Source organism: Heterodontus francisci, chromosome 12 (genome assembly GCF_036365525.1).
Source record: "Heterodontus francisci isolate sHetFra1 chromosome 12, sHetFra1.hap1, whole genome shotgun sequence".
Lineage (NCBI taxonomy): Eukaryota > Metazoa > Chordata > Chondrichthyes > Heterodontiformes > Heterodontidae > Heterodontus > Heterodontus francisci.
This window is the reverse complement of record NC_090382.1, coordinates 97,048,708-97,066,906: the sequence shown is the minus strand read 5'-3', so window position 1 is coordinate 97,066,906 and position 18,199 is coordinate 97,048,708. Positions and strand designations below refer to the sequence as shown.

At 42.5% G+C, this 18,199-nt stretch overlaps 1 protein-coding gene across 3 annotated transcripts in view; it reads right to left on the bottom strand.

Moving 5' to 3' along the window:
- lars1b (leucyl-tRNA synthetase 1b) overlaps nucleotides 1-18,199 on the bottom strand; it is a 76,924-nt gene that overhangs the window by 34,350 nt on the left and 24,375 nt on the right. For 2 of the 3 annotated variants that reach the window (XM_068043901.1, XM_068043903.1), the window contains 11 exons: nucleotides 16,765-16,926; nucleotides 15,678-15,790; nucleotides 13,149-13,212; nucleotides 5,961-6,028; nucleotides 3,755-3,980; nucleotides 3,480-3,567; nucleotides 3,262-3,338; nucleotides 2,176-2,229; nucleotides 1,483-1,623; nucleotides 988-1,065; nucleotides 477-562 (listed from right to left, as the gene is read on the bottom strand). In XM_068043901.1, the coding sequence (XP_067900002.1) occupies nucleotides 477-562; nucleotides 988-1,065; nucleotides 1,483-1,623; nucleotides 2,176-2,229; nucleotides 3,262-3,338; nucleotides 3,480-3,567; nucleotides 3,755-3,980; nucleotides 5,961-6,028; nucleotides 13,149-13,212; nucleotides 15,678-15,790; nucleotides 16,765-16,926 (1,157 nt within the window). The remainder of the gene's footprint in view (nucleotides 1-476; nucleotides 563-987; nucleotides 1,066-1,482; nucleotides 1,624-2,175; nucleotides 2,230-3,261; nucleotides 3,339-3,479; nucleotides 3,568-3,754; nucleotides 3,981-5,960; nucleotides 6,029-13,148; nucleotides 13,213-15,677; nucleotides 15,791-16,764; nucleotides 16,927-18,199) is intronic. The other variant, XM_068043902.1, reaches the window with a different exon arrangement.

Here is an 18,199-nt window from a genome sequence, read left to right as displayed (position 1 = left end):
TCTATGGAGCAGTTAAATGCTGTGATGTAGAGAAAGAAATTGTAGCTGTCTATGGAAGAAAGTGTGAGATGGAATAAATGACCTTCCTCATCGGTACTTAACCTTATAGATCCATATGCCCAATACTTCATTTATTAGTTGTGAGCTGTACAATGTTCAAGAGCGAACATAATAGCCAGTTTTTTAAAATCTGGAAGCACAAATGAGGAACTCATTCAGGGTTCCCATTCCTGATCATTATCCAATGGCAAAGTGCATAAATAAATGTTGGGTGACAGAGAAAAATAAATTCAGCTCGGATGATCCCTATGTTTAAATATTCCCCAGACACTCAAGTCATTAAACAACACACAAGACCATCACTTAGTGAGGTATCAAAGGGCTTCCGTCAACTGTGGATTTATCCAATGTTGTCGGCTGGTGGTGGTGGGGGAGTGGCGGGGGAATGAGTTATAAAATTGAAAATAAAAACTCACCACTGGTCACACAGTGCTACAACGCACTCATCAGCAGACCTGGATATAACTTGCTTCTCAGGTTCCATGTAGATCATAGCCTCTCCCTAGGACAGTTATTAGAAGCTCATTTTTAGTTAAGATACTCTGGTGGACTACAGTCTGTATTCATTTTAACCTGTTTTTCTTCCTTTGCATCTCCTAGACCCTAGACACCGTTAGCTATGAAAATGGTGGGTTTCCACCAATGCCACTATTCAGTCAGTTAGTAGTGAGTGTAGATAGTGACCAAGGTACAGGCCATTACCACCTTAACAAGTGGTATTCCATGCAAACCTAATAAAAAAGGAAGCTCAAACATGAAAATCAAACACAGCTAGCAGTTTAACCCATCTCACAGCATGTGGTATAATACAGCAATTCAATGCAACATGCTGTCTACACACTCATTAACAGTTTAATGTTTCAATCAGAATTTCTAACCAGCACTGTGTTGTTTTAAGATGTCACTGAATAAATCAAAAACACTTACATTGTCTACCATTTTTCGTTGAATTAGTTTCTTGACTTCTTGCACTTTCTGCCCTTTGAAACCATCCACAAGCATTATCTATACAAGAAAAAAAAATTATGAATATTAAACTAAATGTCAGTTTAGCCTAGTTGGCAACAGGCTTGCCTTGAAGTCAGACGATTGAGAGTTCAATCCTCACTTGAAGACGTGATACCTAATCTAAACAGTCACTTCACTGCATGGTATAATTACACTATGACAGTTTACACAATAAATGTGAATATAAGTATTTATAATAAAAATACAGAATTTTTTAAAACTTTAAAATAAGGATTGGATTGCACCTGGTCCAACTATCCCTGCCCTGAAATCCCAGTTCACAATTATTTTTGATCTCGACTCCCTGTATGTAATGCCACAGGAGATCGACTGGTACATTTATAAAAATGATATAATTCACATTTTTCTTTTTGATCATCTTTTTCGGTAGAACAGCTTAAATACATTACTAACCCCCTCATAAAAGCCTTTCAGGTAAACCTGCTCTTTGGCTTCTACAAGCTTTTCCCGGTCATTCTGGCTTTGAATCTTCAGTGCGTCACACACAATTGGTGCAGAGAGGTTGCCATACCCAGGAATTTCAATGATAGGAATCTATCAAAGAAGTAACACAGAAGAGGCAGCATTAAAAGTCACCAATGAAATATTAATATTTCCTGAGCCTACGCATCACACAATAATGAAGGGAATCCCATTTTGCTTTTCAGCTGCTCTTTTAAAGCTCATGAGGACCTCTAGTGAATGCCTAGTGTCTTCAACATTACAACACTGGGCGAAACCCTATTATATAGCCAACGAGCCGATTGAGTTTCTAAAAATTGATTTTCAGACTGTGTCCAGCAAGACAAGTAGTTATCTGGATGCCCAATTTATGGTATAATTCTATGTTGATCTAAGATCTGTGAGGGGAGCAGAAGTCAAGCTTTTTTTAAAAAAAAACTTTTCCAAGAATAGATCACATTTTTAAAATAAAAAATGGATTATAGCTGCACATATTAGGAACTTGACTATGTCATCAAAATACTACTGTAATTCGATTATAATAGCTTAAAGCATTCATATTTTGAATAAGGGTCAGTGTAAAGAAAGGCACGTTTAATTCACGTTGAAGAAATTATGCACTCAGTTCAGTTTAAGCATACTCACTGGTTCAAATGGTAGGACCATTTCATCAGTAATTCCATACTTTTCCCTTAATGCCTAAAGAAACAAGAATGCTTTTATTCTTTCAAAATTTAGGATACAATGGTGCCACCATTTTGGACGTCATTGGTGCAGACAGCATCAGATTGGCCAAGGCATTCATACAATACAGTAGCTCACACTGCAGACAACATACATCATGCCAAATACCTGATCAAAAATCTCAATGCTGGAGTTGCATACAGGCTTCACTGGATAAGGAGGGCAGGTTCCCTTCCCTAAATGACCTAAGTGAACTATTTTTATAACAACCTGACAGCTTCCCGGTCACTCAATTTTACCAGTATCAGCTTTGTGTTGCCAGTTCTTTTAAATTATAACCTGAATGCAAATTCTCAAACCATCATGGTGGAACTTAAATTTACATCCTCAGGCTTATTAGTCCAGGCCTCAGGATTACAAGTCTAATAATAATCACTACGCAGCTATCCAACTGTTAGGGAAGGGAAAATCAGCCAGGATTCCTTGTTCTAATTGATATTTAGCAACTTCTGCTAGAATTATGAGTGTCGAGAGGATGGGATCAGCTTTAGCCCTGAATCCTTATCTATTTCCCCTCCCAAAGACTGCAGTGCAATAACCTGCCAGCAATTAACTGTTGAGGCCAACCATATGAACGAGACTATTAGAAGCCTATGGGCAGAACTATTTTTCTGAAAGTGCAGATTCTGACCTGTGACTGACTTCCAGCAATCCAAATACAGCACTCAAATCTAATCGTAGACCATAGTTAGCTTCATCTCTGGTCATAATAACTTTCAAGCACTCTGCACTACACTACCCCAAACTCTCAGCATCTAAATGCAGTTACAATCTGTATTTAGTTGCAAAACGATTCAAAGGACTTATAGAAAATATTCACTTGAATTTTCATTGGCTTTTAAGAGTTCTGAACATAAATAATGGCCACTGGCCGAAGAAACGGAGAATATACGGCGCCTATGGAATTCGATATAGCAAGGAATCATCGCCTTCAGAATAGGAGGACAGATAAGTGGCAATAAAAATAATAAAATATAGAACTGGTACCTTCTTTTTCTTGAGGTCTCGGAGAGCTGCAATATCATCTGGAGCATCAGAAGGAACACTGGTGACAATGCCAGTGCCTGTTGAATGGTAAAAAAAATTGCTTTCAACAAAAAAGCAATCCCTTTCTACTAGTCCGGTTGCTTAAATCCACATTTAAGAAATGTTTATAGAACCAAGGTGTTTCTGTACACCAACTACAGAAACAAAATATGAAATACCTTTGTCTTCTTTGATGGTGAGCATAGGGAGAGCATAGATAATCTTGTAAGATGTCAAGGGAGCACTCAGTGATACACCAAGGATGTCCTAGTGAAAAATTTAAAAATATATCAAAAATTTAAATAGCCATAATATGAAATAAACAGACCCCTTTCTCCCCTTACTATTTTTTGCCAAGATAACAAAGTTCTCAAAATGTAATATTTGAGAACACCTCAAAGATGACATATAATCAAGAAGCCCATACAATCATTGATACTTGTGAAGCATTTACCTCTCCAATAAGCTCCATTACCAGAGACACTTCTCCATTCTCTCTGGTAAAACCCTGGAAGGACATGTTCCTTGCTGCTCGCTGAGTACAGATGAAAATGTTCCCGTTCACCGTTTCAAAGGCAATATACTTCATGTCAGGGTGAACCCAGCAGTTAGTTTGTCCAAACATGGTCTCTGGCCTCAGGGTAGCAGCCACCAAAAATATATTTTGTCCTTTAAGGTGACTGGAAAAAAGAAAACAAGACTGATTATGATGGACCACTGCTGCACTCTATCCACTTTTTATTCTACAACTCTAAATTTCAGATGAATTTAGAACCATAGAAAAATTGCAGTGCACAAGGAGGCCATTCAGCCCATTGTGTCTGCACCAGCCGAAAAATCTAGCTGCCCAATCTAGTCCCACCTTCCAGCACCTGGTCCATAGCCTGGCAGGTTATAACACTTCAGGTGCATGTCCAGGTACCTATTAAATGAGTTTAAGGTTTCTGCCTCCACCACCATTCCTGGCAGGGAATTCCAGACACCCACTACCCTCTGGGTGAAAAAATATTTCCTCATGTCCCCTCTAATCCTTCTACCAATCACCTTAAACCTGTGCCCCTGGTAATTAACCTCTCCGCTAGGAGAAACAGGTCTTTCCTGTCTATTCTATCTAGGCACCTCACAATTTTGTCCACCTCAATTAAGTCACCCCTCAGCTTCCTCTGTTCCAAGGAAAACAACCCTAGCTGATCCAATCTTTCCTCATAGCTGCAACTTTCAAGCCTTGGCAACATTCTTGTAAATCTCTTCTGTACTCTCTCCAGAACAATTATGTCCTTCCTGTAATGTGGTGACCAAAACTGTATGCAATACTCCAGCTGTGGCCTAACCAGCATTTTATACAGTTCAACATTACAACCCTGCTTTTGTATTCTATACCTCGGCCAGTAAAGGAAAGCATTCCATATGCCTTCTTCATCACTCTATCTACCTGTCCTGCCACCTTCAGGGGCCTGTGGACATGCAATCCAAGGTCTCTCAGTTCTTCTACCCCTCCCAATATCCTCCCGTTTACTGTGTATTGCCTTGCATTGTTTGCCCTCCCCAAATGCATTACCTCACACTTCTCTGGATTGAATTTCATTTGCCACTTTTCCACCCACTTACCCAAACCATTGATATCATTCCGGAGTCTACAGCTATCCTCTTCACTATCAACTACACGACCAATTTCTGTGTCATCAGCAAATTTCCCAATCATGCCTCCCACAATTAAGTCCAAATCATTAATATATACCACAAACAGCAAGGGTTCCATCACTGAGCCCTGTGGAACGCCACTGGAAACCACTTTCCATTCGCAAAAACATCCGTCGACTACTACCCTTTGTTTCCTATCACTAAGCCAATTTTGGATCCAACCTGCCACATTCCCCCGATCCCATGGCATACAATGCTCTTGAGCTACCATCTTTAAAATGTACACAAACACAAAATACATTCTGGTAGGATTCAAAAATATGAGTTGATATTTGTTCTATGCTGCCCACAACAGCACTTAGTCCAACAGAGAAACACTCTCAAAAATAATTCCTCATCATTCCCAGTGCCTAGAGTATGTAAATGGAAAGTGGTGCAATGCCATGGACGTTTGCAAATGCCAGGCTCTACTGAAATTGTTTGGGAACTTTACAAATAGGGTAATGCAGGCTGTATGGACCACCATTTATGGAATATATTTATTTCACCTTGCTGCGAAGGTGGTGTTGATAATTAGTCCCACTTGCAGGAAGGTATTCAGCACTGCATAAACCTGCTGCATTTGTAATAAACCTACTGTTCTCTATAATCTACATGCAGGTCCTTTACTTAAAGGGCAGTAACCAACGTGTTGAAAGCTAGTCAACGTCCTTGACAAAAAGTAAACCCTTCTCACCTCTCCCTCTGATACTCCCTGTGACATATATCTTCATTGGTTGAAAAGAAAATGAGCTGGAGAAATGATCTCCTGCATTTGTCAGTCGCACTCTATAACTGCCCAAGTGCTTCCTGGGATGATTGATCCTGATTTTAACTATCTTGCGAGATTGCTTCAAACAAATTCAGAAGTAGTCTGTGAATGGCACATTATTTTTATTGCTGTTACAATGAAGTCCAGTAGCAGAAGTTTGGTTCCTGAGACGGGGGCTTGAATTGTCAGAGACAAGTGAAGACTCTACCTTAGTTTTGCTGGATACGGCTCAAGGATCTTCATTTTGATTAATGTATACTCTTGAGGACCCACACCCTGTAACAAAAGCACACAAAACATGAGGCAGAAATAACAGTTCAAGGGATGCAGAGTTTGTTGGCTTTGATACAGCAGTAAACAAGCCTCACTATGGCAGTCACACTTGGGAAGGAAGAGGTACATAAGCCACATAATTTGGTTAATTTATGTGAATTCTAATGGCATCTATAATCCAAATTTGGCAAAATTTCTCAAGGAAACTGTGGACAGGCTCATAATAGGATAACAAGATATTTGAAGCAATTGCTTTTGGTGCAGAATAGAGAATTTCAGTCACATTTCTAATCAGCTAGTCAATATATTTTAATATAATATTATAGAAGACAGGCAATCACAAGTTACTTCTAGCAGTAGAGAGTACACAGAATAGTTTTGGTAGGGAATAGTAATTTTAATGAAATTATTTTCAAGAAGCATTTTCTGACAATTCACTTGGGTGGAAAAGAGACAGGTTGGGAGATGTATTTGAAGCATCCTGTAAGCAACAGCTGTATATAAGCGTTTTGAATTATTTTTGGTCACAAAGAAGGACAGGAGTTAGGTCTGCACTGTTGGGGTGGGGGTTTGGGGGTAGTGAGGGAAACTAGACCATGATTTATTGCAGCTGATAAAGAAATATGTAGCCAACAACTGCATGATGTGCAGCCTTTGCTCAACTTAGCAGTCGTTCTGAAGCCATCATGCTTTGTGACAGGCCAGAAATAATGGGCCAAATTTTATTAGCAAGATGCTGGTCCCGCCGTTGGGAATAGAACCAGGCACAAGGAACATTAAGGACAGGAGTGGCCGGCGCACACAATTCAGCGGCGGCCGTCCAATTAATCAGCTGTGACACACCTGACGAATTGTGTGGTTGAGATCGGGCCTGGAGGTGGGGAGCAAGGTGTCATGTGACTCCTTGGCACATGCTGGCGCCATTTTTATAGGACTGACAACCCTGCATTGAACTCTGCACTCTGACGGCCTGGTAGAGGAGGAACTCACAGTGGATATTTAGAGATGGCTGAGAGGAGACCCCAGGCCCCACACTTCCTTGATGCCTCCCTGCAGGTGCTTTTGCAGGCTGAAAGAGAGGGGAGTCACATTCTGTTCCCAAGAGATGGGAGGAGGCGACCTGGGAGCCAAACCAAGCAGGCATGGCTGCAGATCACAGAGGAGGTCAGCAGCTGTGGGGCACGCTGCACACATGGATTCACTACCGCAAGCGGCTCAATGATCTCATCTAGGTTGTGACAGCGAGTACCTTTTAATGTCTTCCACCTCTTGGGCCTTGCATCTGGCAAAGCATGACAGAGCATTGGGAGGAGAAGGATTAACCCCCCAGATGTGGTCAAAGGGTCAAAGGAAGCAAGCTGACTTAGAGACATGGCAAGGTGGTCCTGAAAGGAGGCCTCCTGTCATAGCGCTGTCTTGCAAGGTCCCTGCAAAGGGGTCACATGCAGAAGGTGTCTGTGTGCCCCCATCACTGGCAACTGGATTGCCAGTAGTCTACGTATTGAAACTGATGTCGCTTTGGGACCAACAGCTCCCTTCGCTCTGTCTGCAGCAGAAGGCAGCAATCAATCGGAGAAAGCGAGCCAAGACCGGGGGTGGCTGCTCATGCTGCATGTTCTAACACTGATGGAGAAGCCGGCCACAGAGCTGGCTGGACCGCAAGACAGCCAGAGCATCGTGAACAGAGAAGCAGGGCACTTTCCCAAGAAAGTGAATAAGGTTGCAAGGCTGCATCTGCAATGGAGCTATGCTGTTCGTTATGCAGTTGGTGCCCATAGGAGTCTGCATCGTACAGGTGTGTGCTATGGCAGGAAAGCAGACCCTTGACCCTTATATGTCTCTGTTCTCTCATGCAGGTCAAGCGGTGCCAAATCAGCGAGCCTCCAAATCCGCCAGAGAGCCTGCCACCTCTGAGGGGGAGGAAGCAGCCTCAGAGGGTTCATCGGCATCTCATACTCCTATACCCTCCACCAGCGGAGATACTGGCACCTTTTGCGCTCGAGTTTAGGTATGAGCATGCAAGCTGGTGAGCACAGCACACACATGCCCAAGCAGCTGACGGAGGTTGTGACAGCACAGGCCTCTGACAGTCGGAGCTCTGTAGGAGGCTAGGCACATGCTGAGCCCCAGGCTCATGACATGCCTCTGGTTTCAGCAGTATCACAGTAAATGCTGCAGCTGCAGCAAGAGGTGCGGCAACATCTGGCAGAGACGGAAGAGGTTGTGTGCCTGTAAAGGAGGGAGAATTGAAACGCCAGTTCTTTTTCCCTTTTCTGTCCGTAATCAGTGTGTTTTGAAAAGGAAGATTTGTGTGTTTCTTAGCCCCAGAGTGTATGGCCAATTTGAATAACCAGCAGCACGCTTTTTGTAGGTTTAAATAAAGAGGATTATTTTTAGTCACCCATTCAACCCAAAAATCTAATATTACGTCACACGCACACACACGGGAAGAAAGCAGTTAAAAAGGATAATGCATATTAACAAATTACAAGCAAAGAAAGTCATGTGATTTGGCTTGTCTTCGGGAAAAGGCAAAGGCATGCGTTGCAAGCCTGGTGAAGAAGGTGTTTTTACTCCCGAAGCGTAGTTAGGTGGATTCGATAGCCGGAGTCGTATATCAAAGTTGTTGCAGGATTCTCTCCAAGAGGTGGATTTTCAGCAGATCATGAAGTTAGTTGCTTGTAGACCTATTACTAGGAGGTTAGTTTTCTGTACTGGTGGACTTGAAAAGGAACAGGATCGGAGACTCTAAGATGTTACAGCCTCCAGTTCTTTTAAGGCATAATGGTACTGCCGGGCCTGCTTTTGAGTTGCTTTTTTCTGCAGTCTGAATTTTAAAGATTTTTTAACAGGAGTCCAACAATGCGCCCTACCATGTGACTTCTCAGTTCCTTTTCCAAATATGGTGGGGGTCTGGGTTGATTAGCCTCATCCTGTTTATTGTTCTATGACATTCATCCTGAGGAGGTTCAAGACAATCACTTTCTTTGTTTCAGGAAAAAACCATTTAATTCAGAAATGTCTCCTCATGGTTTCAGGATGGGCATTGATGACACCTCTTATTCTGGAAGATATTCTTTGGCCCTTTCAGATAGTGAATCAGTTCTTGAACGCACAAGCCGAAAGTCAGCTGACCTTCGGCAGCCATCTTTGCAGCCCATGTCCACTCAATGTCCACTGTGGTTCATTTAAAACAAAGGAAAATTCATTTCCACTGAGTGCTGTCGGAGGGCAGAGTGTGTGAAGAAGGGAGTTTGGTAAGTGAAGGAGTTCGGTAAGGTGGGAAACAATAAATTAATTAAGAAAAATAAATTTAATTTAATTAACTCAATAATGATGGCAGGACAGGTGATGTGTCACAGCTGCAGTTTGTGGGAGCTCCGCCAATCCATGGCAACCATGTCATGAGGTCATAAGAACTAGGAGCAGGAGTAGGCAATTCAGCCCTTCGAGTCTGCTCCGCCATTCAATACGATCATGGCTGATCTCATCTCGGCCTCAACTCCACTTTCCTGCCCGTTCTCCATAACCCTTCAACCCATTTCTAATTAAAAATCTGTCTATCTCCTTCTTAAATTTACTCAATGTCCCAGTATCCACCGCACTCTGGGGTAGTGAATTCCACAGACTCACGACCCTTTGAGAGAAGTAATTTCTCCTCATCTCTGTTCTAAATTTGCTACCCCTTATCCTAAAACTATGACCTTTCGTTCTAGATTGCCCCACAAGAGGAAACATCCTCTCTCCGTCTACTTTGTCAATCCCCTTAATCATCTTATATACCTCAATTAGATCTCCTCTCATTCTTCTAAACTCTAGACAGTAAAGGCCTAAACTGTTCAATCTCTCTTCATAAGAAAAACCCCTCATCTCTGGAATCAATATAGTGAACCTCCTCCAATGCAACTACATCCCTCCTCAAGTAAGGGGACCAAAACTGTTAGCAATATTCCAGGTGCGGTCTCACTAATGCCTTGTACATTTGCAGCAACACTTCCCTACTTTTATATTCTATTCCCTTGAGCAATAAATGTCAAAATTCCGTTTGCCTTCCTTATTACCTGCTGTACCTACATACCAGCTTTCTGCGATTCATGCACGAGGACACCCAGATCCCTCTGCACCAAAGCATTCTGAAGTTTCCCTCCATTTAGATAATAATTTGCCTTTCTATTCTTCCGACCAGAGTGGACAACCTCACACTTATCCACGTTAAACTCCATCTGCCAAATTTTGGCCCATTCACCTAACCTATTCGAATCCATTTGTAAATTTCTTATTTCTTTATTGCAACTTGCTATCCCACATATTTTAGTGTCATCTGCAGATTTGGCTATAGTACCTTCTATCCCTGCATCCAAGTCATTTATATAGATTGTAAATAGTTGGGCCCCAAGGACCGAACCCTGTGGCACCCCAATAGTTACATCTTGCCAACCAGAAAAAGACTCATTTATCCCAACTCTCTGTTCTCTGTTGGTTAGCCAATCCTCTATCCAAGCCAATAAATTGCCCCTAACCCCATGTGATCTTACCTTGTGTATTAACCTTTTGTGCGGCACCTTATCAAATGCCTTCTGGAAGTCTAGATATACTACAGCTACAGGATCCCCATTATCCACTTTGCTTGTTACAGCTTTGAAGAACTCTAGCAAATTAGTCAAACAAGATTTATCCTTCATAAAACCATGCTGACTCTGATGGATTGCGTTTTGACTTTCTAAATGTCCTGTTATTACTTCCTTAATAATGGATTCTAACAATTTCCCAATGACAGATGTTAAACTAACTGGTCTATAGTTTCCTACTTTCTGCCTCCCTCCCTTTTTGAATGAGGGCGTTATATTAGCTTTTTTCCAATCCACTGGAACCTTTCCCACATCCAGGGAATTTTGGAATATTATGACCAATGGATCCACTATCTCCGCTGCCATTTCCTTGAAGACCCTATGATGTCGGCCATCAGACCCTGAGGACTTGTCTGCCATCAATCCCAATAGTTTTATCAGTACTTTTTCCCGAGTAATGATGATTTTTCTAAGTTCCTCTCTTTCTATAACCTCTGCATTTCCTGTTACTATTGAGATGGTACTAGTGTCCTCCACCGTGAAAACTGAGGCAAAATACTGATTTAGTGTCTCCGCCATTTCTGTGTTCCCATCTATTAACTCCCCAGTCTCATCCTCCAAAGGACCAACATTCACTTTAGCTACTCTCTTACCTTTTATATACTTATAGAAGCTTTTGCTATCCGTTGTTATATTTTGTGCTAGTTTTCTTTCATCATTTACCTTTGCTTTTTTTATTACTTTTTTAGTAACCCTTTGTTGATCTTTAAAAGTTTCCCTATCTTCCAGCCTGCCACTGGCCTTTGTAATATGGTATGCCTTAGTTTTTGTCTTTATGTTATCCTTAACTTCCTTGCTTAGCCATGGATGTTCTTCCCCCTCTTAGAATCTTTCTTCCTCTCTGGAATATATTTTAGTTGGGAGGAATTGAATGTTTCATTAAACATCTGCCACTGCTCGTCAACTGTCCTACCTTTTAGTCTTTCTGTCCAGTTCACTAGGGCCAGATCTGCCCTCATGCCTATGTAATTACCTTTGTTTAACTCCAGAACGCTAGTGTGGGACTCCAGTTTCTCACCTTCAAACTGAATTTGAAATTCTAGCATGCTATGATCACTCTTCCCTAGAGGATCCTTAACTATGAGATCATTAATTAATCCCGCATCATTACACAATACCAAATCTAGAATAGCCTGCTCCCTGGTTGGTTCCACAACATATTGCTCCAAAAACAATCTCTAATACCTTCAATGAACTCTCTCTCGAGGCGACCCTTGCCAATTTGATTAATCCAGTCTATATGCGTATTCTGTAGTGACTGCGGCTTGAGGAGCTTCGGCTCAGAGTCATTGAGCTGGAGGCCGAGCTGCAGACACTGCGATGCATTAGGGAGGGGGAAAGTTACTTGGGCACTTGGTTCCAGAAGGCAGTCACACCCCTCAGGATAGGGTTGTCTGTTTTGGTCAGTGGTTAGGGACAGGAGTGTGTGATTGCGAGTCAGGCAGGCAAGGGGATCGAGGAGGTGGGAGTGCAGGAGCCTCAGCCCTTGCAATTGAGCAACAAGTTCAAGGTTCTTACAGCTTGTATGGACAGCAGTGAGGGCCATAGTGTGGATGAGCAGACTGACCATGGCACCATGGTACAGGAAGCCGTTCAAGTGGGATGAGCAAAAAGGAAAGTAGTGGTAGTAGGAGACTGTATAGAGAGGGGGATTGATACTGTTCTCTGTAGCAAACAGCGAGAGCCCAGAAGGCTGTGTTGCCTGCCCCATGCCAGGGTTCAGGACATCTGCTCAGGGCTGAAGAAGAGCTTACAGTGGAAGGGGGAGGATCCAGTCATCATGGTCCATGTAGGTAGCAATGACATAGGCAGGATGGCGCAGTGGTTAGCACTGCAGCATCACAGCTCCAGCGACCCGGGTTCAATTCTGGGTACTGCCTGTGTGGAGTTTGCAAGTTCTCCCTGTGTCTGCGTGGGTTTCCTCCGGGTGCTCCGGTTTCCTCCCACATGCCAAAGACTTGCAGGTTTATAGGTAAATTGGACATTAGCAATTGCCCCTAGTATAGGTAGGTGGTGGGGAAATATAGGGACAGGTGGGGATGTGGTAGGAATATGGGATTAGTGTAGGATTAGTATAAATGGGTGGTTGATGGTCGGCACAGACTCGGTGGGCCGAAGGGCCTGTTTCAGTGCTGTATCTCTAAACTAAACTAAACAGGACAAGGAAAGAGGTTCTGCATAGTCATTATGAGGAGCTAGGCACCAAAATAGGCAGAACCTGAATGGTAATAATCTCTGGATTATTACTTGAGCCATGTGTAAATTTTGGAGTAGGACAATTAAGATTTGAGAAATGAATGTGTAGCTCAAAGACTGGTGTGGTAGAAGTGGTTTCTGGTTTGTGGAGCACTGGTACCAGTACTGGGGAAAGTGGGGGCTGTACCGATGACGGTCTACACCTGAACCATGCTGGGACCAGTGTTCTAGCGAGCCTTTTCTCTGTTAATATTAAGTAGCACAGTAATGTTTCCAAGTTTGATTGCTAGCATTCTTACCTCTCCACTCTGTCGATCATGGTCCATGCAGGGTTGTCCATCTTTTGGTGAATAAATAGTGTACCTGAAAAAAGGAAGAGCTTACATGTAAAAATAACTCTCTCCATTCACAACATCATTACTTTGAAGGGAGAATTCTACAAGTATCTGCTTCCAGAATGCTTCTCGCTAACAGATTTAAAGCACCATACAAAAGGAAGGAAAATAGAGACACCATTGGGCATACTGAAATCTCTTAACATTTAGGATTTCTGACAATTTTAATGAATGCAGATCATCTACAAAATACTTCAGAGATTTAGGACTGGTATTCAACACACCCAAACTTTGCTTGAGGCCTGCCTCCTCTTGTAGTCCTAGATAGACTGCTGCTTCATGTTTTTCTGCCCAGTTAATAAAACCATTACCATCCCTTTTTGCTCCTACCAGAACCTGTGCCTGTGGCTTCGACTCTTTCAGCCTCTTAGTTGCTACCTCAGGCAGAGTCAGGAGATGCAGAGCATTTTTGATGCAGAACATTCGTCTGATGTTCAATCCACTAACTCAGCTTCCTCCCATTTGCTCCATTATCAAGTGTGTTTTGTTCTGTATTTCCAGCACTGTCCATCTCCACGACACCTGAATCCTAGTCTGTGCTTTAGATGCTTTGAAGCTCATCTTTTCTTAGCCAACCACCTTACCCCAATCTTCAACTCATTCAAAATGATGCAGCTCACATCATCAAGGCACACTAACAGCTGAATTTTATAAGCCCGCACGCCAAAGAGCCGCTGTGATTTCAAGCACGACGGCTCATTTAGATAGCTGGGACGGGCTGCCCCACCTGTGCGCAGGCGCTGACGCCATTTTAAAAGGGTGTTCAGCCCTACCGGGAAATGTAAATATTTAAAGCGAAATTGAAGTTAAATAAATAAAAACATCTCTTTTGCCCCTCTCCCACCCCCCAATAACAATTAAGTTAATTATTTGTCCTTTCCTCCCCAAAACACTTAACTTTACCATCTGACCTTCCACGGCCCCAAACTGTTCAAACTTTCAACTTCAATCAGTTCTGATGAAGGGTCACTGACCTGAAACGTTAACTCTGCTGCTCTCTCCACAGATGCTGCCAGAACAGCTGAGTATTTCCAGCATTTCTTGTTTTTAGTTCAACTTCAACCCTTTCCACCATCCCCTACACCCACGATGCTAAATGGACCCCATACCCACCCCCCCCACCCTGCAGTGATAAACATGCCTCCCCCAACTCCCAAGTGTTTTGTCTCGTTTTCTCAGACGGAATCCAAAGGCGTGGCAGTGCTGGCTGCCGGACTGAAGATCACAGTGGGATGTCAGGATGAGATGTGAGATTCATTTATGCAATTATTTTAATCTATTTGGCAGTCCTGTTGCTGAGCAGCGGGGGGGGGGGGGGCACCATGAGGCCACGCCACCGCCGGCAGTATCAGGCCAGGCCCTGTCGGCATTGAGGTCCATGGCGGGCCTCATCCGGGGCCATCTTCAGGAACCACCCCCCCCCCCCCCACCCCACCTCCAAGTCACGGATCCCGACGTCGAGGGCTCCTTAAAATCCAGCCCCAAGTCCTAGAATTCCATCTTCCCTGTCCTCTTAAAGTTCCACCAGTTTCTCATATCCAAGCAAACTGACTTGAAAATTCTTAGCCTCACTTCCAACTCTCTTTATGGTCTTTTCCCACCTTGCCATCGTAATATATACCTCCACAAATATAGTTCTATCAGCATACCAGACTTCTCCTAGTACCCCCTGGCTCATTCCACCACTGACTGCTGCTCAGTCACTATGTGCCTGCCCTCTGCCAAGTTCCTTCCACACTGTCAACACAAACCTTCCTCAAAATTCTTCTATTCATTTGGGCTTTTAGCCTTGCTGCCCACCCCCCCCCCCCCCCCACAACCACCCCCCCCGCCAGCTATTTTTCCTTTTTGTCTCAATAGCCACTATTTTGTTCTCCTTAACGTAAAGCATATTGAGACATTTTCCTGCACATGAAGAGCACTACAGAAATGCAAGTTCTTACTGCCAGATGGAATTTTGTGCTGTTCCATCTCATTTTTGCTTGCCAACTATTAGAAAATGGGAGTATTCCAACATCCACAGGATGAGTGAAAGAATTCTATTAAAAGTGTAGGACAGATTGTTCTCTGTAAACTATCCCATAGTTCTCCCCTTCTGTCCAGCTGCTACACAGCAATTGTCCAGAGGTTTAACAGAGATCAGAATGCACTATGCAGGAATCACGGCAACAAACTCAGATCTATCACTTATTGCTACAGCACTTTGATACATTACTGAGACTAGAGAAGATGCTGCTCGGGATGAGCGCCCTTATTAAAGGTTTCATGAAGAACAGTGTAAAAATAACCAGAACATTATAATCAGGATACCTTCACAAGCTTAATGACCTTATTCTTTAAAGTTTTAAAGCATTCAACGAAGAACAAGTCTGTTAAAATTAGTTCAAAAAGGAACATTCTGTTTTGATTAGCAGTAACCTCAAAAACCCATACCTTTTTCCAAACTTGACTTTCTTCCTTTCTTTTAAAATCAGATATTGCCATTTCACAAATGAATCATAAAACGGGTTCACGTCTGTGGTGATGAAGGATCGTCGCCAATCAATCTGTTACAGTTTACATAATCTTGAATTAAATTCCACAATGTTGAACTTAAATCACATCTAAAATTGCCAAACTTTTGTGAACATATATTTTCTGTTAATATTCAGCAAACGTACTGAACCATTTTGTATCTCAACTCCAGCTGGAAGCTCCTCCTCCCTCCCCCCACCGCCTTCCCCTGCAAGGATCTTAGTGAAAGCTCTAGATGGCAGGTTTATTTACCTCATCATTCCTTCAGAATCAAGATTTTGCTCTCACTATCAGTACACCCCAATCAGAACAGGTTCAACAGTCTGAAGCACAGTTAAGCTTCTTCTATGTTTTCCAACTAGGTGGCTCAAATTCAACCCAAAAACAAAATCCCTTACTGCATCAGCGACAATTTTCTATTCCCCACACAAGTCATTCTTGAGGGGGAAAATGCCAAGATAATGCTGAATTATGGGCAATTTTGTGTCGCAAAGTTATGCCCACTAGAAAATGGGTTGAGACTCACTATAATGATTTGATATGCATTTGATATGCAGTAGAGTTCCATTCTACTATGAGCTGGTTTAGAACCCAGGTTAAAATGAAGTGGCAGTATATGAACCCAATGCACTACATAATCCCCAGACTTATACTACCTGAATCTACAGAACTTTGTGGTGATGATACTAGCAAGCAGCAGACTGGAATTTTCCATTCAAGAACACTTTCTCTGGACAAAGCATAATGCCCTGGCTGAGAAAGAGCAGATAGGTAACTTCCCAGGACTCTGCCAACCTAGTGAAGATGGGAGTTTATCGTAAGATTTGAAACACATTAATCAGTCTGTTGTTTGTCCAGAAACAACAATGATATTTGCATTTAGATTTGGGAGTATCTGTGCTTTATTGGCTTAAAAAAGGACTGATATTTAAGGAATGGCATGGAGATAAATAAAAATCGTTGGAGAGTTTTATTTTTGACTTATATATTGAGACTTGAGACAGACCTTTAATCCCATTCTCTTCAGATCCTGGATAGCCATCGCTGGAAAGTAATCAAGCCAGTGTTCAGCCTCTGCAAACTTCACAATCTCTTTATCAGACAGGCCCAGAGATCTCATGATATTCCACTGGAACTTGGTTCCGCCAGCCTTGGCGGCAGCTTTACTCTGAAGATTAGGTGTAGGAAGAATAAACCAATGAAATCAACAAAAACTGTTTAAAAGTAAATCTTCAAACATAATTAGGAATGTAAAGATTTGAAAATTCTGACAAGTATTTCTCTTCTCCATTTTCAGTGAAGTTCTATCATTCCTTGTCTATTAAAATCAATGGGTGATGACGTAGTATCACCTGCTATTCTTAGTTTTTCATAAGTTTTTGCTGAAAGAATGAGGACGAAATTAACTTCAGCAGGGACAGAAGATGGGCAGAGGCAAACCAGCTGCCTGTTATACACCTCATCCGATTTTCCTTTGCATTGTAAAAATGGGTGGTCTATCCACTACCATCTGTTTACACTCACACAAAGTTAAATTTCAACCTGAACATTACAAAATCTTTGGTTTTCTTATGTGTTTGCACCAGAGATACTGTCATCATCTTTCCTCTCTAAAACCCTATGTTGTCGTCTCCCAAATCTGTGCCCAACTTTTGCCAGAAATCCACGTTTGAACATCACCAATCAGATTTCTGCCCCTGCCACAGCACCGAAACGGCCCTAATTAAGTTTACAAATGACATCCTATTTGACAGTGATCATAGCAAACTATCCCCCCTTGGCAGCATTTGACATGCCATCCTCTTCCACTGCCTCTCTTCCATGGTCCAGCTGAGTGGGGCTTCCTTTGCCTCATTCCACTTCTACTTATCCCAGTAATACCCAGAGAAGGTCCTGCATTGGCTTCTCTTACCATCACTGCATCATTATCTATCCTTGGCCCCCCTCTTATTTCTCATCTACATGCTGCTTTTTGGTGACTTAATTTAAAAATATAGCATCAGGTTCCACATGCAAGTTAACAACATCCAGTTCTACCTCACTACCACCTCTCAAACATTCCACTGCTTCTGTGTTATCGAACTGCTTGTCTGAAATCCAGCCCTGGATAGGCCCAAGTTTTCTCTGATTAAATGTTGAAAAGACTGAAGCAGCTTTCTTTGGTCACTGCCAGAAACTATTCTTCTTAGCAACCCATTCCACCCTTTTCCTTCGTCAGGCATCCCATTGACCTTGAGCTGAGATTCCAACCTCAAATCCTCTCCATAACGAACATTGCACACTTTCACCTATGTAATATTACCAGTCTCCACCTATGTGTCAGCCTATCTGCCACTGAAACCTCACCCATGCATTTGTGACCTCCACTGCTCCAAAGCTCTCCCAGCTGGCCTCTTATTTTTCACCCTCCATTAACTTAATTTCATCCAAAACCTGCTGCC